Raw genomic sequence first — 25,138 nt, forward strand, 5'->3', positions numbered from 1 at the left:
TATTTTCTTCCTAACAAAGCAGCATTTCAAATGATGGAACAGATGTGCATTTCTTTTAAAGAATTCATTAAATAGGTGGTGGGCACTTATTTTAGGAGGCAGTAAAGAGGGAGAAACCCCAGGACAGTGCATCTTATGAAAGATGTAGATGCCAAGATATTAATAAGGACACGAATGCTGTATCCTAATTGGCAACAAACACTGGGAGACTCAGTTTGATAAAAACAATATCATAAGAGAATGTCCAATGCGAGAATGAATATTATTATGTCAAGCAACAGTGAACTTTGGACAGAGATGAATGAGATCAAAATAAGTGGTATGTCAGAACCTGAAGGCTACAGATGAGAAAAGGACCAAGACTTCCGAAATCTGGCATGACTGCCAATTATATTTCTTGATGACAGTTTCAGTCAATGACAAAAAGAAAAAGAATGCACCAGAAAACCATCGGATCTTTAAAACAGAGCCTCATTCCATCTTGTCCAGTCATAGAGACTTTACAGAGAGACCTAAGTTCAAACCCCTGCTCTGCCAAATTCAGACCACTTGACTATCAGCTATTCTGCAGTAAATATCTTGTTTCCCCCCCACAAAATACTTCACAAGGTATTTCTGTTGATGATTGTAGTGAGCAAAGGTGGCCACTCACTGACCCAGAAGGGGAGGAACTCCTCTCTGAGTCCAGGTAGACCGAGCCTGGTCTGACACCTTTAAAACACTGGAAGCCAAGGGGCGGGGCGAATAATATAAATGCCCAGCCCAGGAGCTCAGTAAGGCCCCAGCAGCCAGAGGAGGCAGAAGCTTGCCCTAAGCTTCTGAGCAGGGAGGCCACTGATGACCATGCTGAGGCTAAGGACTGGCCCAGACCACCGGGCCCCCATGCAGAAGAGGAAGCTCTTTTTACCCTGCTGGAGGGTAGAGACTCCAATGACCCCTAGAACCTGCATCAACTGTGGAGTGAGGTACATGCTGATGGGGAGTTAGGAAACGGCCCAGGGGAAGCTGACAACAGGCTGACCTCACCATCCTGTAGGGTGTCAGCGTGTTGTGGGCTGGATCCCTGCTAATCCCAGTGGCAGCCCAGGCTACCACTGCTACGGCCCTGGACCAGGATGTGGTGGAGCAGGGAAGGCCTGCATCCCCCTGCCACCCCACATACTGGGTGGCAGGCTCCCCCTCTCTTGCCAGTGATCTGTATATTTGCCTGCCCCGCCCTGTACCAGTGCCTGGGCTTACTTGAACAGTGAACTGCTGTCTGTCTGTCCCACCCGGCAGTAGGGCCTGGGACCACTTGAACTGTGTTTGCTTACCTGCCCTGCCCTTCACCAGGGCCTGGGCTTACTAAGTGTGGAACTGGTTTTGTTTACCTGCCCCGCCCGGCAGTATGGCCTGGTCTCACCCAATGACTAGGGCTGTGATTTTGTTGTCTGACTGCCCCACCCTGTCACTGAACACCTGTGGTGTGTCTACACAGCAGGGCTTAGCTCAATTTGTATAGCTTATTTTGAGTTATGTCAATTGCGTAGCTCATTTCAAAAAAGCTTATTTCGAAATTGGGAGTGTCTACACAGCACTTATTTCGAAATACAGCACTATTTCTTCCTACTTCCCTTACTCCTCATACAATGAGGGTTCCAGGAGTTGGAGTAAGAAGTCCTCCAGCTTGACAGTATTTCAACATTATTTCGAAATAACTGCCTGCTGTGCAGACACGGACTACGTTATTTTGAAATAACGCTAGTTATTTAGAAATAGTGTTGCTGTGTAGATGAACCCTTATTTACAGATCTGGGGCCCAGAACTGAGCCAGGTGGCTTACAATGATACAGAACAAAACCAAGACCTAAAACCTTGATGTTTTGTGAAACAGAAATGTGGCTTTTTGGCCAGTGCAATTGAAAAGACCTTAAAGAAAAAAGTTTCTGAGAGAAACTTGTGTAGCCTAGTTTGAGAAAGAACCCATGATAATCGATAATCAATTAACATTACAGTGTGGAAACTGCCTAGTGCCACATGACTAATGGGGATTAACAAGAGACCTTCACAGGGCAGCAGTTTCTCTCATATTTCCCTAGCAAGACATTGCCTGCATCTTTCAGAAACATCTGGTATTTATCACTATCACGCTGGATACTAAACTAGCTGGACCACAGTGGTTATCCAGTATAGCAATTCCTAAGTTCTTATGAACATAACAGATTGTGTGCACGCTGTGTTGAAGCTCCTTGTCTCCCTAAGTAGTGGAAACCCATCATCTGGGACAACTAGACTGGATAATGGTCTAATACATGTACAATAGCAAATACTCTTGTGCTTGCAGGTGAATGCACTAGATGACTCAACAGATATTTTCCATCTTGAACTGCAATGATTCTAAGAATTGCCTGAGCTCCATCATCTTTGGAATGAGTAGTCCAGAAATCATAATTACAAGTAGGTTACCCGATATGAACTACTTAAGAAACAGCTGAAGTATGCAATTTGCTTAGTCTATGTAATGAATAAAGTTTTGCATTTACCTTTTTTACAGTCTTGTCAGGTTCAAGAGCAATATCTGGAATGTTTGCATCCACCATGAGGGAAAACAAGTTCAAGATCAAGTTGGAATACCTAACAAGAATAGCAAAATCAGTTAAGAAACATTTGGCAAACAACAATCTCTTGTTTCAGTTTTTTTCCTCATTTAAACTATTGCCCTCTATCTTGGGCAATGTAAGTTGTAATGCACAAAAGAGATGATCTGTACACATTATTTGGACATGTGTTCTTGTTGTGAATACAATGGCCTTGTTGTTTGTTTTGCACTGAAAATTTTAACCATTGTGTCTCAAAAACTGTAGTACAGTGAAAACTTTGTTATCCAACACTCATGGGGAATGCCAGTTGCCGCTTAATTGAATGTGCCAGATACTTAAGCAAAGGATTAGGCAGCTCGAGGCAGGATGAGGGGGAAGGAAGTGCAGGCTGATGACATCATTCAGCAGTGCCGAAGGCAGGTTGAGAGAGAAGGAGGCACCTGCTGATGACATCAGCCGACAATGCTGGTTTAAGTGCCAGATAAAAAAAGCTTTCACTTTTTTGCTCCATTTTCTTTTTTGCTCTTTTCACTTTGTTTGTTCCATTTTTTTTTCTTTTAAACATCTAAAAACATTGAGAAATGTTTAGCTGGAGAACTATGTAACACAGTTTACAGCAGCAAATATTTCTGGAGTCAAGCACATTAATCTCTTTTGTACCTTTCTATTCCACCCGACATACAGACGGACCCTAGATTAAAGGGACCCCGAAGTATATTTCTTTAAAAAGTGGCAGTCCATGAAATAGCTATACAACACAGATACCTACTTAAATTAACATTTTTTAAAACATTAAAGTCTTTACAAATACAACATATGTATGAAGATGTTGCATGGGAGATTGTCTAAACAGGATGAGCATGTTCCTTAGCCACCTGGTTTAACTAGAGTGAAGACTGCAGCTGCTCAGTGAATCAGTAATAACCTGGGTAAGTATGCTGCATGTCTGAAACATAAAAGGTCATTTATCACCATTAAAAAGAGTGACACTGTAGCTATCAGAGTCTTCCAATTTAACATGAGATGGCTGCAAGTACTCATGAGTGTTTTTAAAGACAACCATTTCACTACTGCAACATTAACTGTTTTAGAGGATAATTTTCAAGCTGATCAACGAATTGGAAACTTCCTTGATCTGATCCACAGAGTTTCCCCCCTTATTGGGGAAAAAAAATGTAAACTTACTCAATTTGGAGAATGTCTTTTAAAAAAGCATTTTAGGAGCTTAGAAGGTGATAGAAAGAAAATTCAAAATAGCAAAATTGTTTCAGTACAGCTTCTGAATATAAACAAGCCAATGATCATATGCATTACCGTGCAAATTGTCTGATTATTTTAGTATCGTAAAAAAGGACAGCACTGATCTAAAAAAAACAAATCAGATAATAAATCCACATTTTTAATGAACTAAACAGAACCCTCTTATCAGTCAATTTTTTGTTTCCATTGTGTGCAAATCAAATAAATTTGCTTATATGCTGAGCTGAATCACTGCCTACAGTTAAGGTTGCCTGACATGTTCCATTACAAGACCTATTTTATAAATGACTGAATTCTGTCCAAGTTAAATAATTCAAGCTGATTTTGGTGTTAGAGAAGGAGGGAATTTTGGGGAAACGGTTTAAACAATAGGGAAAGAAAAGTTTTGGGAAAAATCTAAACCATCTTGCTGAGATGTTCTAGTGCCTCAATACTTTTAAGCAAGGCTGTAAGATTCAGCAGAGCAGTTGCCTTGGAGACTGGGATGTATCTTTTGCAGTCCCCATAAAAGCACATCTCTATTTGCCCAAGTTAAAAAACTTTGAAGCATTTCAGTTCCCACTTGCTTGGCCAGATCCAAGTAGAGGTTGACAACTAAATTCTCTGCAGATTGTGTACAGAGCTGACTCCATTTAAGCATTGCAAAGCCAAAGAAAGTTCTCTTTTGTGAATCTGGACATGAAACCAAAATATGCAGAGATTCTATTTCAAGATACTTTCTTGTACACTGCTCATATTTTTGCCAGTTCTCTGTTCTCAGGAATTCAACCAATTGTGGAATGCCATCTAAAAATATCAACTTTTATTTCTAACACTCAGGTACTTCTATATTTCACACATTTTAACAATGTGGATTGGATAGTCTATTTCATTAATGTCCAAAGACCAGAAGCCCCAAGACCATTATCTGCATACTAACACTTAAGAGTATTCTACAAACTATCACTCCTCATATATAGGCAGAAGTAAGATTCTTTAACAAATCTCATATTTGATGTTACTTTTGCTGGAAAAAATTGTCTTACTTTCTACCATAAATATTTAAATAAGCCTTCTGAATTAGCTGAAATATAATCTTTTTTGTAGGTTCAACTATCCTTAACATGCTTTATTTCCCCTAACCAGATTGATTCTACTTTAAAAGCTACACGCTTTCTGCACATTATTCATGCTGCTTTGTGCCCCTGCTCAGCCAAATTAGACTCTTTGCCCTTCTATCTATTTGGATTTTACTGGCATGCATTGCAATTGCTGCCCTTCCAACTGTTTCTATATTTCCCATTTCTATGCACTTGATTTCAAATACATCATAAAAACTACGATAAAAACTCCTTAGACAATTTCAGATTCCTTCAGTGTCAGCTTTCTGAAAGACAAAGGCTCTTATGTTATTTCTGCTGTGCTCATCTAAGTATTTTGAATCAAATCAAATTGTTAACATTACATCCTAAATGCTCCTCAATTTTAATCTTATTACCTACAACTAGCCTCTTTCCCAGCTGGGATCCTAAACCAGTTGAGCCTTTAGGCTCTTCAATAAATCATGTACGAATGCAGTACTCCATTAGCTAACGTCAAGTCAGATGTTCCTTTGCTTAGTGTTATTTTTAACAACACCGGATGAGGGCTGAAAAAATGTGAGATTCCCTATAATCGTGCATTTAAAACATCTGATTTTCTTGGCCTTCAACTCCTACAAACCAAGGTTGAGTTCACAGAGGGTACATCTAAACTACAAAAATCTTTTGAAAATGAAAGTCTAGACAAGTTTTTTTGAACTCCCCCCCACTCTTCTTTTAAAAAAGGAGGTTGACAGTTCTTTCGAAAAAGGGTTTTTTCCGGAAACCCCCTTGCTTCCAGACTACTTTCATTTTCAAAAGATCCTCTTTCAAAAATGCGATCAGAAGAAGATATGCAAATTCCGTGGGAATTTGCATATCCTCTTTCGAAAGATTAGTGTAGTTTAGACATACCCAGAGTGATTACGGTGGTCTGAGGTCCAAAAAAGTAATCAAACAATTTTAAAAGTCCAGAACACTATTTCTACCCTTTCAATCTATGAAGCACATATAATTGACTCTATACAAGTGATGAGATGACTGATTATATACAGAGTCAATTATATGTGCTTCATCTCTCTCTCTCTGTTTATATATATATATATATATATATAAAAACACACACACACACACACACACACACACACACACACACACACACACAATTAGTCATCTCATTTCTTGTGTATATATACACGGCACTGATTTAGAAGAAAATTATAAATTCCATCTAGGCTAACAATTTTAATTTTGGATTTCTTACAACTTACAAGGACTAATCACACTTATATGAATCAATAAGAGGAAAAAAATACCACATACACACTTCAAAAATCCAAGTACTTTACAATCATTGGTTCTAGATTCATGGTCTGGAAAAAAAAGACTAAATTTATGTCAGACTGTTTACTCAGAAAGCCTCAATCAAACAAAAAACAAAAACAAAAAGAAAGCAAAACACATTTTCATAGAAGGACATTCAGGATCTCAAAAAGTCATATTGCAGGTCAGTAGATATGAAATCTGGGAATCTCTATTGATTCTCTCTAAACTGTTCTCTTCATCACTGCCAACAAATGTTAACTAGACGTATTTCCATATGTGCTGCAAGCCTCCTCTCTCTTACATTATTCCTGATTTTGTGTGGCTGAGTCATGGAGTTTCCATACTTCCTCATTAAGGCCCTGACTCAGGAGATATTCAAATATGTCCTTAATTACCTAGTTAAATCATGGTCTACATCTATGACTCTGATAAGCCCATAGTTTATCATCTCACATTTACTTTAGAATCATAAGCTTATGAACAAGTGAATACTAATCTAATTGTGCCATGAATAATCTGAAACAACACACAACACAAATACAATAAACAAACAAGACAAAACTAACAAACAAATTCCTGAAAGGCATTTCTCAGCAAGACCAACAGAATAAAACTGAATATCATAAACATGACATTTTGGAGATGAGCCACAAAGAGATTCGTAAATGCTGAACAAAGTAATGGATAGGAACTTTTTAATTAATGTAACAAACAGCATTATGACTTCTGTTCTCTTCGCAGCATGTGAAATTTCAGGGGCTTGGTTTTACTTTTGCTGAAGATTGGGGTGAATGGGAATGAAAATTAGACTTGAAATATAAAATTTGCTTAAACCTTAACTATGGGCTACAAAATGTTAAATAACCTAATTAACTTATACAACTGTCCGTGTATCAAACACATTTTAATGCCAGCATGCACTATGACAATAGCCTAGTCCTCCATTTGCTAATCCAGGGATGGGCAAGAGGCGGTCAGCGGGTTGGATCCAGCCTTCCAAGCCGCCAGAACTAGACTGTGGCTGCCTTGCTGGGACACTTGTGGACAGAGCAGATGCAGCTACAGGCAGTCCCCGAGTTACGTCGGAGCCGCAGTTACGAACGGGGTTCCTCTCCCTGGTCTCCAGCAGACCAGGGAGAGGAAGCAAAGCGGCGGAACACGTGGGCAGCGGACAGGGCTGTCCGCTGCCCACGCGCTCCGAGGCTTGGCTCTGCTTTGCCCCCCCCCCCCTCCCCCTGGTCTGCAGGCCAGGGGGATGGGGGGGGGCAAAGCAGAGCCAAGCCCCGGAGCTCCCGGCCAGCTGACAGCCCAGACGCGTCTGGGCTATCAGCTGATCGCGCGCTCCGCGGCTTGGCTCTGCTTTGCCCCCCCCCCCCGGCCCCCTGGTCTGCAGGCCAGGGGGAGGGGGGGGCAAAGCAGAGCCAAGCCGCGGAGCGCGAGATCAGCTGACAGCCCAGACGCGTGCTGCCCGCGTGCTCCGGGGCTTGGCTCTGCTTTGCCCCCCCCCCATCCCTCTGGTCTGCAGACCAGGAGGGGGGGGGGGTGCAGAGCAAAGCCGCGGAGCACGCGGGCAGCGGACAGCCACGGCGCATCTGGGCTGTCCCGCTGCCCCCGTGCTCCGTGGCTTTGCTCCAGACACCTGTGGTACAGCAGCTGGGGCGCTGCCAGTTGGTCCCATAGCGCCCCTCCTCGGCGCTACTGGACCAACCCAGCAGCACCCCAGCTGCTCTGCCCCAGGCGTCCCCAAGTCAGCCGCTGCTGAAACTGACCAGTGGCTGACTACAGGAAGCCCCTGCCCCGGGCTTCCTGGAATCAGCCGCTGATCAGTTTCAGCAGCAGCTGACTTGGGGATGCCTGGGGTTCTTAAATTGAATCTGTATGTAAGTCAGAACTGGCGTCCAGATTCAGCTGCTGTTGAAACTGATCAGTTTCAGCAGCGGCTGAATCTGGACGCCAGTTCCGACTTACATACAGATTCAACTTAAGAACAAACCTACAGTCCCTATCTTGTACGTAACCCGGGGACTGCCTGTACTTCAAAGGCTATCTGCTGTCTGCTCTGGAAGGTGGGGAGGGAGGATTTGTTGGATTTGTGCACTGCCTTGCACCCTAGCAAAATCTTCCAGCTCCCACTGGCCAATTTCTAGCCTCCCTCCCACTACCCCCATGCCCACACCAGAGCCATGTGCAACAGCCAGGCAACCAGCCGGGGACTGCAGCAGCTAGCTTGCCTCAGGTTCCTGCAGTGCCGCTGGCTAGATAGGCACCTCCCTGCCAGAGCCTACCTCTGGCATCCCACCCCCTCATTCCTCCCCAACTACCTGCCGCAGGTCACCACCCAAACCTTCTGTACCTCTTTCCCCCCTTATCCTAGGTCACAACTCCATCCCAGGCCATGCACCCCCTCCTACACTCCTCTCCCAGGCCAGAATCCTCTCTTGCTCCCTTACCCTCTGCACGCCAAACCGCTGCCCCAGATCACTACACACTCTTTCACTCAAATTCCCCCTCAAACTCCACATCCCCTTCTTCACCCAGTCTCCTACTCAAACTCCTTTCAGCACCCAACCTCTGTTCCGGACCCCGTACCACCTCCATAGAAGTGCAGCCCTTGACCACTTGCCAAAATCTTGGGAGTGGCCCCAGATTAAAAATTATTGCCCACCCCTGCTTTAATCCATCAGCCATCTCAGTAAGTACACATGTCTGCTAATGTTTGTTTTGAGCCACAGATGCTCAGAACTTGCTATTAAGACCCCTATAGTACAGCCTTTATGCTTTTAACATTGAGATCCTAAGAACTTTATGAACATGACAGATTCAGATTTATCTAGAACTGCACGTTCATATTTTGTATCTGTATAATAAAAATATTTTCATGTTAAACTGTATTTATACTTAAATATACTCTCTTCAACTACAACTGAATGCCTAAGGATTTCAACTGCTTTTTAAAAATGTTAATTTTGTATCAAAATTACTGGATCAGTGCACGCCATGCTACTAAGCAAGTCCTCTGCTGCCAATCATTGTGCTAACTAGTTAATTCAACAGATAAACTGGCAGGAATTTAAAAGCTTTTTCTATTGAAATAGTGAACGTCAACTTACATCTCTTTAAAGCACCTATGGAAACACCGGGAAGGAGTAATTTTGTATAATAAATTCATTTCTCAAATAATTTTGACTTATACTTTGCATGCAGAGTACACAGGTTAATCCCTTCATGATTATTCTCCAGAGTGATGGGAGTTATTGTGGCTGCTGATTAATAACTTGTCTTTGTTTTTTCATTGTGCTGAATTGCTGCTAATCCATTATCAATGACAGTTATAAAGGTAGTTAGTTTTTTCTCCTTTCAATAAGACAGAACACCTTTTATATTTCTTTAGCAATCATTTCACATTATCTTGTCTGCTTTCTTTCTAAGATCACTATTGTTCAATATACTTTTTTCCAGGGTTTGGAGTATTTTATACTAGACAATCCAGCTATTAAAGTGGAATTTGTGTATCTCCATGAAAGACTTCCTGTATCACTTGGCAAACAGAGAAACCATTCATCTGCTCACTGTTCAAAGAGAACAAGCAGCAAAGCTGAACCATTCTGCCACCCAAAGGACAAACAAAGCAACATATTTTAAATGAATTTTGTAAGGCATGGTAAAAGGTGCTTACAATAGAAAACACAAGTCTTATTTGTACACAAGACAGACCATGGTAATGCAAGATTCTCCTATCCTGTGCCTGAACTCTGAAAGAGGACGTTCTAGTGGTAAGGGGAGAGTGTGATAGTTTAGTCTCTATGTCCGTTCAAATCTTTCTGAAGTTTCTTACCTATTCTGCAGAAACAGAACTAAGGCCACCCTAGTCAACTCATGCAGATCACAGACCACCTAACAGAGGATAAATGTGTTTGGCTGTTACTAATCTGAATTTAGGGGTCGTAATCAAGAATTGAAAGGCTCTGTATTTCATCACTGATAACCGGGACACCAATTTGCTTAACCATAGAACATTCCAAGATTTGCTAAACAACAGAAGAACTTGTCTCCTGAATAATTATCTATCACATGCTATCTTGAAGAAGTGTGACAAAGGTCAGTGTTTGTAGAATTTGAGATCTTTGTACCAAAAATACTTTATAACAATGAGGGCCATACCAAATTCCATGTTGGTCAGTTTCAGGGTCATAGGATTTTAAATACTGTAAATTTCATTATTTCAGCTATTTAAAATGGAAATGTTATGGTGTTGTAATTATGGGGATCCTAATTTAAAAGGAGCTGTGGGATGGTCACAAGGTTACAGGAAGGGGAGTGTAGTATGGCTACCCTTACTTGTGTGCTGCTGCTGGCAGTGGTGCTGCCTTCATAGCTTGGCAGAGAGAGAGAGGCAGCTGCTGGCTAGGTGCATGGTACGGTATTGCAACCCTTACTTCTGCTCTGCTGCCTTGAGAGCTACACTGTTGGTCAGCACCTACCACACTCTGAGCACCACCGCTGAAGGCAGTGCAAACCTAATGGTGCCTTCCCAAATATCCTTACGACACCCCTGCGGTTTGGGTCAGAACCCAACCCCCCAGCTGGAGAAACAGTGGTCTTCCCCCATGAAATCTGTATAGCATAGGGAAGGGGTGGGCAATAATTTTTGACTGGGCATCAAATGAGAAATTTTTGTAGTGGCCCCCTAGCCCCCCCCCACCTCAGAAGGGATGGGGCCTCAGGCAGAAGGGGTGGGGCCAGGACACTTCCTTGCTTCCCCACCTGATTGGTCTGGGGTGGAGGGAGTGCGCAAAATCTCCTCCCACGCTGCAAGAAGCATGCGGCGTTTAGAAGCGCCATGCCCCTTACAGGGTGGGAGGAGACTCTGCGCACTCCCCTCCACCCCCAGGCTAATCAGGGCTTGGGTGTGGGGGGAGTGTGCGAAGTCTCCTCCCGCACTGCCAGGAGCAGGTAGCGCTTCTAAGTGCCATGCGCTCCTTGCAGGGCAGGAGAAGACTTTGCACGCGACCCCCACCCCCAAGCCCTGATTGGCTTGGGGGTGGCGGGAGCAGCAGGGCCTCTACGGGCCAGATCAACTTGCTAGGCAGGCCAGAGTGGGCCTGTGGAGGCCCTTTTGCCCACCCCTGGGTAAAAGCACATAAGACCAGATTTCATGGCAAGAGTCCATATTTCACAGTCAGTGGCACGTTTTTCATGGCCATGTATTTAGAAGGGCCCCTACCTAACGACAAATGTTACAGAAAGGTAGTCAGTGCCAAAAGCATGAGTAGAACTCAAAAGTTCCCATCTTGGTCTCTCCTTTATTACATCATGAACCTCAACAGGAATCTATTATATAGAGTGTCATGGTTTTTTGGTGGGAAGCACCATCCGCTCTTCATCAAGCAACTGTTAATGTAGAACGACTGACGCTACCTGCGGAGATGCAGAAACGCTGTATAACACTGTTTACGGAACTCTTGGTACTGCTCGCTCTGAGTACCTCCCATGCCTTCCACCATTTCCTTATTCAGCTTCATCGGGGGAGGCAGCGGCTTAGGGTCACGACCCAGAATGTAACCAAAATCGATGTGAAACAGTTTACCTGTATTAGGAGGAAAAAATGCAAATGTGTAACGTTTTCTACTATTACATTTAATACAGTACAAAAAAAAATATCCTGGTGCTAACCCTGAAACTAAATCCGCTGATATTAACCGGAATGCACTTAAAAGTTTTATCCAAGTATCTTCTGTTGTGCCTATTACTAAGCTTTCAGAGTCTGATTTTCTCAATTCCAAATTATGTTTGTCTGAGCTGAAAACTATCCTTTAAGGTCCATTCAGTTATTGATATCTTTGCAGATGTTTCCGATGAGAGCGCCACTTGAGGCTGTGCCATAAAGACTTTTGTCCATGGATGACTGAGCTGAGAAAGAACTCATTTTACACAGGTCATTAAGTGGATGGTAATTTTAAAGAAAACTCTGTGGATCAGTGATAATCTATTGTACAACTGTGTATTTATTAAATGAAAATACTCCTAATGTAGATTTTACATTGCTTTTAGGTCTACCAGGGGGTTGCTCTCCCTCTCTCAGTCTGTCTTTCTTAGGAATATTGTTTTAGCAATTCAGCTGTGATAAGCCAAACAAACTGCCAAGGAGAGTCCTGTGGCACCTTAAAAAGATTTATTTGGGCATAAGTTTTCATGGGCTAAGACCCACTTCATCTCCATGCATCTGACAAAGTGGGTCATTGCCCACAAAAACTTATACTTATATATAGGGCTTGATAATTAATGTAATCTACTTGCTCATGGCGAGTAGATTCAGCCGGTCGCTCCACGCGCCCCATTCACCGGCGCTTCACACATGCGCAGTGCTGGTCTGGAGCATGCGCAGTGCAGGGCTGGCGAGTGGCTCTCGCCAGGGTTTGTCAAGCCCTGCCTATATACATCTGTTTCGTTTTCAAGGTGCCACAGGACTCCTCAGTAAGAAACCGGAGATTCAGATCCCACCTGAAATCACTGGCAACTGAAGTGCTTTGAAACAGCTGTACGTGCTCACAGGTGGTCTGAATGTGGTTAAGCCCCATGTATGTAATTAATACTGTTCACTTTAAAAAAAAGCTCTAAAGTTTAGTGCCATGATTCTGATTTTAAGACTATATTTCAGAAGCTTGTATGAAAGCCCCTTTAGTAATTTAGTTCAGTATTTCAGAAGAAATACTATTATCGTGTCGCCTTGATCAAGCCCACCAACAAGGGTGAGGGGGGAGGGCAACTGCCCCATTGTTTGGCTGTTCAAAAGGGCCCAGGGCTCCTGGCTGCTGCTACTTCAGGAGTGGTGGCAGCTGGAGCAAAGGACCCTTTAAATTGCTGCCAGAGCACCATGTAGCACATTCCAGGTGACTCTGAGGGCTGGTGGTGCAGTCCGACAGGCATGCTCCAGGTGGCATTCACAGGTTGCTCCAGTCCTGCCCCTTCTTCCCAAGGCTATGTCCCTTCTAGAAGTGCAGATCTAGCCTCCCACACACCAAGGTGTGCCTAGGGTCCCAGCAAGTCTGTTGGCCTCAACTGCACTTGTTAGACTAGCACAATGTTAAAAACTTAGGAAACAGCAAATAGTCTAGTCTAGTAGCACCTTAAAGACTAACCAAACATGGAGTCATAGGTTACCACAAACTTCCGTGGGCAAAACAGACTTCTTCAGATGAACGGAGTATAAGAAGTTCAGATCCAAGAATAAATAAAGGGGGGGGGGAGGGAGAAGAGAGACAGAGACAGAGACAGAGACAGAGTGTGCGTTCAGCCAAGGGAAATTGTGGACAAATGTGCTAAAAACAGTTGGCTGGATGTTTTCAGCTGTAAATACTGGACTTCGGGAACAATCCTGCCATCTCTTGATCTTTATGGATGTTGTCAGGGTGCTTTCCAGAAACAAGGCAGAGTTTCCCATATCCACTTTGGTAAAACCTTGAGAGAACTGCAAGACTGGCAGATTGCTAAAACACTGCTTTTATTTTGAATCTACAAATTCCTAATTCACCTGTAATATATTTTATCTGCTTTAAACTTGCTATAACTCATTACTTTGTCCTAATTTTAAAAAACAGCTTAAATTTTAGTTTACTTAAGGACTGGCTACAGTAATGTTTTTGGTGAGATCTTGAGCATATGTTGAGTAAGTGATTGGCTTATCAGGGCTGAAAGTAATCTAGAGTAATGAATTTTGATTTGATAACCATTAAGCATTAAGTCTAGTCCGTCTGGATGGAAAAGTAAGGTGTAGAGAGCCTTACTGTGGTGCCAAAGAAGAACTAATGTAGTGATCCAGAAGTACACTTTTGTTATTAGCTTGGTGAAATCTAATGATGATATAATCTCGTCTGGGTGGCGAGAGGGGAGGCTGCAATGATTTCTGTCTGACCTGAGTTTTGCACTCACAGTTGTGTGCTAGCTACACCAGGCACCATAGCAGACTTATTCACTCTTTAGGCTGTAAGAATAGAGTAAGTCTATGCAAAATAAGGACCCATCCAAATTTAGAATTATATTCACATTTTCTTTATAATAAAAAACAAACAGAATTGTCTAGTATCCATACTCAAAGCACCTGTTTTAATAGTTTGCAAACAGATGCCAACTATTTCATGTGGTACTAGAAACGATTGCAGCTCTCAATCTCACCTTGGGAAGGGTGAGCTGCCAGACAAATATCAATACTTATAAAAAGTTTGTGAACAGCTCCCAGTAAAGAGTTATTCAATAACCTGTCATCTATACAGAAGAGAATCTATTAGGTCAGTTGTCCTCATTGTTACTTGCTAACTGACATAAGTCAAATCATACATTAGGAAAAAGGTTTTTCTGGCAAAATGTTTTGGAAAAAAAAAATTCCATACAAGTGATAGATCTACTCAGTATTTGATGAAAAAGTGAATGCATTTTTTCATGTTTTTTTCTGTTCAAACTACCGCCAGCAACCCTGAACTCAAGTGAATAAACAAGGTTGCAGGGAGTTCAGAAAAGCAGCAATGATTAATGGACTAGAGAGACTTGATTTATAAGAAACCATTAGAAGAACAATATATATGAGCGAGTTTGTCTAAGTGATGGCTAAAGTAGGATGAAGGGAGACTAGACCTTTTGAAACAAGCTCTGTGAAGAGGGGAGAGGAATCATTTAGGGTGGTCCAAAGAGGTCAATAGCTTGAAAATTTAAGCTAAATATGAAGAAGGATTTTTATAGACGTGTATCAGCCCGCAGAATAGTTTCTCAGTAGAAAAAAGTTAAAATTTCTTTAACTACAGTAATTTAAACCCACACAAAAAGCAGCAGAGAGGATGAAATGTAGGGCACAGAAGGAAGATCTAAACACCAAGTAATTTTATGAAGAGACCTGATATGATTTTATACTATTTGCACCACATGCAGTAACTAACATGCACTCAGTATGCATCTAAAAAGCCTTTCAAAATAATATATGCCCGAGAATTTTTTAAAATAATTCTCAAATGAAAGCTCCAGAGTCCACATTTATGAACTCCCAAAAATGCTTTACTTTGACAGCGTCTAGGTGCCTGCTTCTAAACATCAGAACCATCAATACTTTCAAAAAGCCGTACGTCCTTTCCCTTTTTACTGAGTACTTTTTATCACTGGATGTGCAACACTGATACCTGTCATAAGCATGGACTGCAATCAAGGGACAAATTTCATAATGGTCAGCTTTCAAGGAGAAAACAAAGATGCTTAATTAGCATACAAAGCAATCAGTAAATGGCAAATGCTACAATCATTAGTGGTTCAGACATAAGAAAATTGGTACTCAAAAACCTTCTTGAGACACATAATAAAGTGAATCAGTGAAGTGAATCACTTTTTAAAAATTTAGTTTTATAAACTTAATATTTAAAGATGTAGGCTTTGATATACACCGAAGTAATAAAGCATGTTTAATTAAGATGTTTGGAGGGTTCTTTTTTCTGTTCATTTACTCAAAACTGTCACCTTAAAGAGTCAAGAGACATGTGGATAAAACAAAAGAAACTCTTGTGACTAAATATGTTTGTGTTTAACGCTGTATATACAGAATAAGAGATGATAATTAATACATTTGCATAGATAACTAAGATGGCTCCAAAACATGAAGTTCAAATCAGATTAAGCAAAATGCAGGACAATGTAGCACTTTAAAGACTAACAAGACTAACATGGCTACATTTCTATCACAAATCAGTTTAACATTTTAACAGCAGATACGGATACAGGTTTCTATAAATTAATGATACAAATAATAGACTTTTAATAAACAGTCTGTTTACAGGTCCGAACCATGAAAGATAATGTTTAAACAATTAAGATCCTGACACCTTGCTCTATTGTTTTAATTTCCCAGATTACAACTCACAATGCACTAGTGATCAGTCCACAGCTTTGATAATAATGCAAAGTGTCAGTCCTCCTGAATAAAAAAAATAATTGTCAACCACAGATTGGCCTATTTCACTAGTAGTGTATTTTCTAAATTAAATTAACTATACTTTAGTGTTTGCTTTTTCTTGGAATTAGGTAAAATATTTTTAAATAGATCCCAGAACCTCTACTATAACATTAAATATAGTAAGACTTGTCTTTGTGACCAAACAATGCCCCATAATAAGACTGCCCAATGGGGGAAGAGAAGGAGGAGTCTAACTTTTAAAAGTAGTGAATATTTAGTACTCACTCAGGGTATGTCTACGCTACAAAGTTAATTCGAACTAACTAACGTTAGTTCGAATTAACTTTGATAGGCGCTACACATACAAACTGCTAGTCTGAACTTAATTCGAACTAGCGGAGCGCTTAATTCGAACTAGGTAAACCTCATTCCACGAGGACTAACGCCTAGTTCGAATTAACTAGTTTGAATTAAGGGCTGTGTAGCCATTTAATTCGACCTAGTGGGAGGCTAGCCCTCCCCAGCTTTCCCTGGTGGCCACTCTGGGCACCACCAGGGAAACTCTTCTGCCCCCCTCCCGGCCCCGGAGCCCTTAAAGGGCTATGGTCTGGCTACGGTGCCCGTGCCAGGTGCAAGCCTGTCAGCACCCAGCCAGCAGACCCTGCACCTGGCATGGATCGAGCCACCCACCCGATGCCCCCCAGCCCTCCGCCTCTTCCTGGGACCAAGCTGGCGGCTCCTAGGAGCCTGCCCGGGGCTGCAAGAGGCAGGCGCCCACCTGGTCTAGTGCGGATAGAGTGGACCTCATCCACGACCTCCGCACTGGGCACAGGAAAGTGGCAGTTTAGGGCAGGATAGCTGCCAGCCTGGCCACCCAGGAGCAGGTGTGCATGAAAATCAAGGTGGTCCACTGAGAACCCCGACCCTGAGCCCTGAGCTTAGAACGGCCGTACTGGGTCAGACCAAAGGTCCATCTAGCCCAGTAGCCTGTCTGCCAACAGCGGCCAACACCAGCTACCCTGGAGGGGATGGACCGAAGACAATGACCAAGCCATTTGTCTCATGCCATCCATCTCCAGCCTTCCAAAACAGAGGCCAGGGACACCATTTCTATCCACTGGCTAATACCACTCCATGGACCCAGTCTCCATGAATTTATCTAACTTCTCTTTAAACTGTGTTCTAGTTCTAGCCTTCACAGCCTCCTGCAGCAAGGAGTTCCACAGGTTGACTACTTGCTTTGTGAAGAAGAACTTTCTGTTATTAGTTTGAAGCCTGCTACCCATTCATTTCATTTGGTGTCCTCTAGTCCTTCTATTATGGGAACTAATGAAGAACTTTTCTTTATGCACCCTCTCCACATCACTCGTGCTTCTATAAACCTCTATCATATCCCCCTTCAGCCTCCTCTTTTCTAATCTGAGAAGTCCCAGTCTCTTTAGCCTCTCTTCATATGGGACCTGTTCCAAACCCCTGATCATTTTAGTTGCCCTCCCCTCTCCCACCTCCTTTTCCCAGTCTCCCCGAGTTTTGTTCAATAGAGAGTTTCTATTTTTGAACACGTGTCCTTTATTTTGTACATCAGGAAGGGGGGCTAGGGTGGGGTAAGTGCAAGGAGATGAGGGAGGAATGGGGTACGAGCCCCCAATGGGGAGGACTGGGGTGGCTCTGCGGGCTCCTCGGGGTGGAAGCTCTCCTGCAGCCCCCCGATTGACCCCTCCCCCCGGATGGCAGCCTGCGGCAAGTGCAGCCGGGCTGATGGCCAAGTGCTGTGATGTGCCAAGTGTGGGCATTCAGGGCACTCCAAGCCAGGACTGCTTTGCTGTCCCTCATCGAGTTAGACAAGCGAGCGGGGAACCTCTGAGAACTGCCTGTCCGGGGTGGGGGTCGGGTCCCTTTAAGCACAGCCCTCGGCTAGCCTGAGACAGCAGCTCCACGCTCTAAGTCCTAATCTGATGCCCTGCCGGCACTGCTTCCGGCCATCCTTAACCTCGGTTCAGGGTCCACTCAATGTGGACATGCTAGTTCGAATTAGCAAAATGCTAATTCGAACTAGTTTTTACATCTAGATGCACTAGTTCGAATTAGCTTAGTTCGAATTAACTAATACGAATTAGGTTAGTTCAAATTAGTGCTGTAGTGTAGACATACCCTCAGAGAATACTTAGTATTCTTATCCGCTTCATTTCGCATGGACACACTGACAATTTCTTTCCCCCTTTTTTTCTTCTTTTTTCTCCTCTCTCTCCGTCCCCCCCCGGTGCTATTTATTTGAAAACTGGACTGACCCCTTAAACTCCATTCATCTGAAGAAGTTGGTTGTGCTCCCGAAAGCTCATGATACCAGCTACACATTTTGTTAGTCTCTAAGGTGCTGCAACACTATTTGTTGTTTAAGTTTTTCCAGTTACAGACTCACACGGCTACCCCTCTGAAACTTTTAAAAGCAGTGATAGTGTCCTACATGTCTAGTGCTGGGGATTAGGAGTTAGGATATTGGGGTTCTACAGCAGTCTACCACCAGCTTGCTTTGTGATCTTGAAGAAAGCCACATCACCAAGGGTCACCTCAAAGATATTATCACCTACCAACTTAACCAGATCAGTAGCTGCTAGATGCTAGAAGTTGCGAAGTATTTAAGATTGGGGGGAAAACACTTGTACTTGGAAAACGTGAGAGATATTTTAAAGAGATGGCATTAACTAGATGTGTCTTACTGGAAATGGTCCTTTCAGTAACTTTTGTCTTATATAAACAGTTCCACAGTTTAGTACATTTCTCAATCTTATTGTACCCTTGATGTGCATAACAACAATGTTGAGGTAGCATTTAATTAAACTAAAAAAAGATGGAGCATCATGGTACTCTTAGCTTCCTTTTTAACTGCAAAATCAACTATTTCAGCAAGAGCGCCATTGTTCTAGTTAACGTTAGCAACACACACTCACCCACCCACCCACCCAGTCACCTGAACTTCCTGTAACCTTCAGTATTATCAAGATCCATGGTCTTTTCTGTCACTTAGTCTTCCACTTTCATCTCTCTTATTTCTCACTTCAATAAATTCTGTGGGTTGACTCTGCTCTTTTTCCTACCCTTGGATGTTACAAATTGTGTATTAGGGTAACTATGTAACCACTGAAAATCCTGGCAGTGGAGCCTCCTCCCCGGGAGCAGAGCTGGCAGCCCTTGCCTACCCAGCTCTGGAAGAGGAGGCTTTTCTGAGTGTAAACATTGTTAACGGATAAGCACCTACTTATTGGCTAAATGATTAGTCATTCACACTTAAACATCTCTACTTGGATCCCATGCTCCCCTCTCTCGCGTCACCAAGTCCATAATACTAACCAACAGTTCTCAACATACACTTCTTATGCACTTGTTTTTTATGATTAAGTGTTCAGAATGCACCTAATGAATCGTGGGTGCTAAAAAATAGCTAACAAAACAATAACTGTAGTGCTGTGAAACAAAAGTTAACACATACACTTTCCTTAAGCAACAAGGGCTATGAATAAAGTGATACTGATCTAAAATTTTACCAGCTTGAGAAGGATTTTTTCTCCTTGATCTAAGTAACATTTTTATTCTAATATAAAACATTTGCATTTTTCTCCAGAGTTTCCACCATTTGTACGCAGTTACTGACCTTCAGTTTGGAAGTTCTTAGGCTCCTTTAATTATTAATATAACTATTTACTGAGACACGCTTGAAGGAAAGGATATAAGAGAGCCATCCAAAACTTCTTAGATATTCTTTCCTGACGCTTTAATCGACTTTAACCAGTTTCCTCCAAAATTGGTGGTACTCAATGCACCACTAATTTTGAACTGCTCAGATTTAACAGATGCTACAATGCCTGAAAATAGCCTCCACTACAAATCACAGCTGAAGTCCACTGAACCCATTTCAGAAGTTATCCTGATTTTTCTGCAACATGACAAAATTTGGAAACTCTTATTTGAAAGTTTCCTGGAAATTAGGTAATTTGATGGGAAAGAAACATTTTCAAGAGCCATGTCCGTACTTTTCAGTACAATCTGTATAAGACTGGAAAGCCTGATATAGGGCATCAATCCTCCCACCCTACAGATCAATGGTGAGCCAGTGTGGACACTGTAGTAAACATTTCTTTTAAAGGCAACTGAAAACCCCGGTATTCGACAAAATACAATTATAGTCCCTTCCTTCCAAATATAGTGCCATGGGATAAAGTGAATTTATTCTGACTACTATATCACACCTGTGCTCTAGCTACTAATCCAGCTTTTCTGAATTTGTTGTAACAGCTTAACTCTGAGACACACTTTAAAATTAGAAGGAGGCTCTGATGATTAAGTCATTCAGCTGGGACTCCAGAGACCAGAGTTTTATACCTAGCTAAGAAAATACCCATAGGGGTCCACCCACAGAGTCCGATCCAATCCAAGGGTAGTTGAATGGGGGAGAGGTAAGTCCACACAGAGCAGTTAGAAATGGAGTTAAATGTGGCTGAAGAAATATCTTCCCTGACTTCCCAATTTTAGGAGGTTACCTGCCTTTTTTATAGAATATGCAAGTAATTTGCTAATCTTTAAAGAGCAAATGAATTTTCCTAGATTAAGGATTTTAAATCCTCAAATAAATACAATTCAAAGAAGCTTTGGGGCTCAGATGTGTACCTGCCCTCCCATCAATAAAAGTAGGCCACTTAATCACTTGTTTTTTCAGCACAATCCTAGCCAAGACTTCATTTTTGTACCTGAATCTATTTGTGGGTGTAGCAAGTATTTACATAGCTGGATTATTTTAAACTCCACCTGCAAATTAGATACTGTATATATAAGTAATGTTATTTGAGCCCCCTAAATACAGGTTGTGGTGGTAGACTGGAGGGAAACCCCCTTCCCCAAATGTTCAGTTTTAAAACTCTGTCCCCATATGCTCAAGTAATAATACCTGCATCTTCACCAGTGTTGTCTCCTCATCCGATTCTTGAAAATGAAGCAGAAGTACAGCAGTTAAATGGGCAACTACCAAGAAAAACTCATTGCCTCAAGGAGTGGTCTTTCCATTAACTCACTACTGAATAAGTGCAACAAGACAACACAGGTGCTAGTAAGACAGAACACTTAGATCCCATTAATTTATGATACAAATGCATTTGGTTTTGTCTGTTTTGTCTTGTTACAAGAACAGGACGCTGGCCAAATTCTGTGTCAGGAAACTACACTCCACCTATTGAAATTACCCTGCAGTTTCAGAAAAAAACCCTCAAAAAGAATGGTCCTGCAGCACCTTAGATACTAACAAAAAATGCAGATAATATCGTGAGCTTCTGTTGTTTTTTCAGTTACAGACTAACACGGCTACCTGTCTGAGACTTTAAAACCTGCAGTTTCAAGATAGATGCATTTTCACTAACAGGTGTTTTGTTTCCTATGAAGTCTATCTTCTTCACTGGAGTATTATGAGACTGAACTACTTAAAGTCTCTTGGGTGTCTGGAAGTCCTTGACTGAAAGTTACCACACAAATTCAAATTAGATTTTTAACAATACCGCCAAAGGGCTTCTTACATTTTAATAAGCTCAAAATCCCCTCAAGCGACTCCAGATTCATCTCACCCCATTTTGAGGAAGGTTATTATCTGATTCTCTGAATTTAAATTTTGAAGATGGTATTAACTTTTTTCTTTTTATAAACTACAGCTTCCATGGTAATTTTGAAAAATTGCTCTCCAGGATCCTGTATTTATTATGTAGCTAAAATTATGCTCTGAAAGGTGAGCTACGGCCAAAAGGGGGGAACGTCCTCTCATGAAAATGAGTTGGTCACATTCAATTTTCCCTAGAATTATGTTGCCACCATTAAAAGGTCTCCCTCAGCTAAGAGAGCAATAGAACCCTGATGGTGGCTGCACTCTGCTGGAAAATTACAATTCATAATTCTCTCTCATCGCTACCTCTGTTAATTCAACACCAATGCCATTCTACAAGTGCACATTTTACCAGTACAGACCAGGCCATTCTGTGTCTGAGTAGATAAGTGAAGGAGAAAAGAGTGCAAAATGTGATGTGCTTATTGTTAAAATGTATTTTGTGTCCAGATGATGAATCCTAGCACACTGACAAAAATCTTTAAGGTAATCCCGTAAGAAATATTCTGCACATGTATTTGTATTACTGTAGAATTTAGAAGCCCTAGTCATAGATCAGAACCCCATTATATTGAGCACTGTATAAAACATAGAAGAGTAAGACAATCCCCTACTTTAAAGGGCTCACAATTGAAGTATAAGACTAGAGATCAATGGCTCCTGTCAGGGGAATCCAAGAAAACAAGGAGACAATATTAGTCAGCATGATAGGCAGCGGTCTCAGGACAAGGACAAGGCTGATGGTTTTATAGGCATAACATAAAAAGGAGTTTTAAGGAGGGGTTTGGAGTGGTGGCTCTAAACATTTCCAGATTAGTGTACCCCTTATCCAGGGGTCTGATTTGTCTTGTGTACCCCAAATTACATCAGATTTTAAAAAAATGACTTGCTTACAAAATCAGACATAATATAAATCATGTCGGAGCACACTATTCTCATTTTTATCATATTATAAAAACAATTAAGAGTGCAAATACTGTACTTTCATTTCAGTGTATAATAGAGAGCAGTATAAACAAGTCATTTGTCTAAAATTTTAGTTTGTATTCTTATTGCTCCCTCTGGAAGACCTTTGCCTCCCCAAGAGTATGAGTACCCATCATTCAGAATCACTGATTTGCAGATGTTTACAGCAGGGGTGGGGAACCTCAGCCCCGGCATTGGAGCACACACAATCTATTAGGACAAACTCCCCAAGGCTCTAGTGTGGAGGGGAACGTGGGGAGCGTCTTCCTCCTTCTCAGTCAGGTGCCACATTAGTGAGGTGTTTGCTTTTTGCTTCTCACTTGTGTGTCATCCCCGACTGATTTTTCTGTGGGTCATTGGCTCCCAATCCAGGTTCCCCACCCCTGGTTTACAGGGAGCTCCTCCCAAGCCACTATGTTCTCTCTTGCTTCCTCTCAAATTGTGATCAAAGTATCTTTTAAAGTTTTATTTTACATAGTGCAAGGTTTGGTAAATTCAGAAAATCAACTTATAATTAGGGATATTAAAATAGAGTTTATTTTTGCAAATGTGTAACCGTTGAAATTTTCAGCAGTTGCATATTTACATGTGGGGGGCTCTGCAGAAGCCGGTGAGCTGGCTTTTAAACCAGATTGAGTGAGCACGGGCTCCTGCCTGTTTCTGCTCACCCCCTGCTGCTGTCTGCCTGTGTGGCAGGCGGTTTCATGGGCGTCAGTACGCGCACCGGCTACCACCTCCCACCACCTTTATATCAGAGGCAGTGCGTGTGTGCGCACGCGCACCCCCGCCCCTTCTGAATGATGGGTACTCATATCCTTGGGGGTAGGCAAGACTCATCGGTTAACCATGTACACAGATCTATGTTAACATCCCTACTTGTAATAGCTGCACTATTTTGGGGGAGCATCTGGAACCCTACCACCTTTCATTTTGTTTCCTCCTTAGAAGAGCTGCATTGGGCTGTCCAACTGTAACAATGAAGAAAAGTTGACATCACCAAAGGGCTTGTATCAGGCACAAGAAACTGTTTAAGCGTGCCATTGTCTGAGGATCTGCAATCCTGTTTTGACTTGGCAACACTCTCCAAATGAGATCAACAATGTCAGAATGGGGTCCCCATTCATGCTAAAGCTCCTCCATAAAGTTCACAGCTTGTACAATCCGGCTACGTCTACATTGGCCCCTTCTCTGGAAAAGGCATGTTAATTTCCAACTTCAGAATAGGGAAATCCGCGGGGGATTTAAATATCCCCCGCGGGATTTAAATAAACATGTCCGCCGCTTTTTTTCCGGCTTGGGGAAAAGCCGGGAAAAAGCGTCTAGACTGGCGCGATCCTCCGGAATAAAGCCCTTTTCCGGAGGATCTCTTATTCCTACTTTCAGGTATATTTTGGAATAGGGGCCAGTCTAGACGTAGCCTCCTTGAATTCATTAAGTCCTTAGACTCAAGAATAATGTGCCTGTGCACATACACACTTGAGATTCTGAGCATGCTTTCTTGGGCTGGCAAATAAAAGTCAGGACCAACGTTTCTATTTCCATTCACGTGGCAACTTGTTTTACTCATCCAGGCAGAATGGATCCATGCTTTAAATAAATAAAAAAATAAAAGGGGTGGAGAAAAGCAAAAGAAAACAATACCTTCAAAGCCAGTTGCCGTTAATAAATGGTAGAGATAAAAGTTTTAAGATTAGTTGTTTCAAAAAGCTGCAACATCTGGGAACTTAACTCTTTTTAAGTGCATTCCATCAAATCTGTTAGAATTCAGCTTTGCAGCTTGCAGTTTTCTAGGGTAGCAAAGGGCATGCTGACTGACAGCATTCCAGTACCAGTATCAGGATATTCAACATATGCAGCAATGATCGGTTGATGTTGTTTGAAACTGCATATTTCACTGGAAGATGAAGCGTCCCATTATATAGTTGCTGGTATAGTGACTGATCCTGGCTTTAGAAGCAAGTAATTAATGCATAGGAATCAGTGAGACTAGGGACACCATTCCTACCCATCCTGGCTAATAAGTATTGATGGACCTAACCTCCATGAATTTATCTAGCTCTTTTTTGAATCCTGTTAAAGTTTTGGTCTTTAGATATCAATTTATATATTTTCCCCCTCAGACTGATTCAGAATTTAAGACATTGAGAAACCATCATACCAGTCACAGAAGAAACCAGTAAGGAAGAATGTACAGTCAAGCCCATATTATCAGATAATAAAACAGAGTATATATTACAACTCAGAGATAAGAGGAATTTCAATTGGAATTTATCATGGATAAGTACTGCCCTCTGCTGCACTGTTTAGGATTTTCCAGTGTAAGGATTTTCATGTGTTGTAGGTTGGGTCTTTTGTTTTCTGCAGCTTTTCATACAGACTCTAT

General features: G+C 42.0%; 1 protein-coding gene across 3 annotated transcripts in view; it reads right to left on the reverse strand.

The window, feature by feature from the left end:
* PIK3C3 (phosphatidylinositol 3-kinase catalytic subunit type 3) overlaps positions 1-25,138 on the reverse strand; it is a 133,530-nt gene that overhangs the window by 24,206 nt on the left and 84,186 nt on the right. For all 3 annotated transcript variants that reach the window (XM_075932756.1, XM_075932755.1, XM_075932754.1), the window contains 2 exons: positions 11,642-11,810; positions 2,523-2,613 (listed from right to left, as the gene is read on the reverse strand). In XM_075932756.1, coding sequence (XP_075788871.1) covers positions 2,523-2,613; positions 11,642-11,810 — 260 coding nt within the window. The remainder of the gene's footprint in view (positions 1-2,522; positions 2,614-11,641; positions 11,811-25,138) is intronic.

The sequence above is a fragment of the Pelodiscus sinensis genome, chromosome 6 (genome assembly GCF_049634645.1).
Source record: "Pelodiscus sinensis isolate JC-2024 chromosome 6, ASM4963464v1, whole genome shotgun sequence".
NCBI classification, from domain to species: domain Eukaryota; kingdom Metazoa; phylum Chordata; order Testudines; family Trionychidae; genus Pelodiscus; species Pelodiscus sinensis.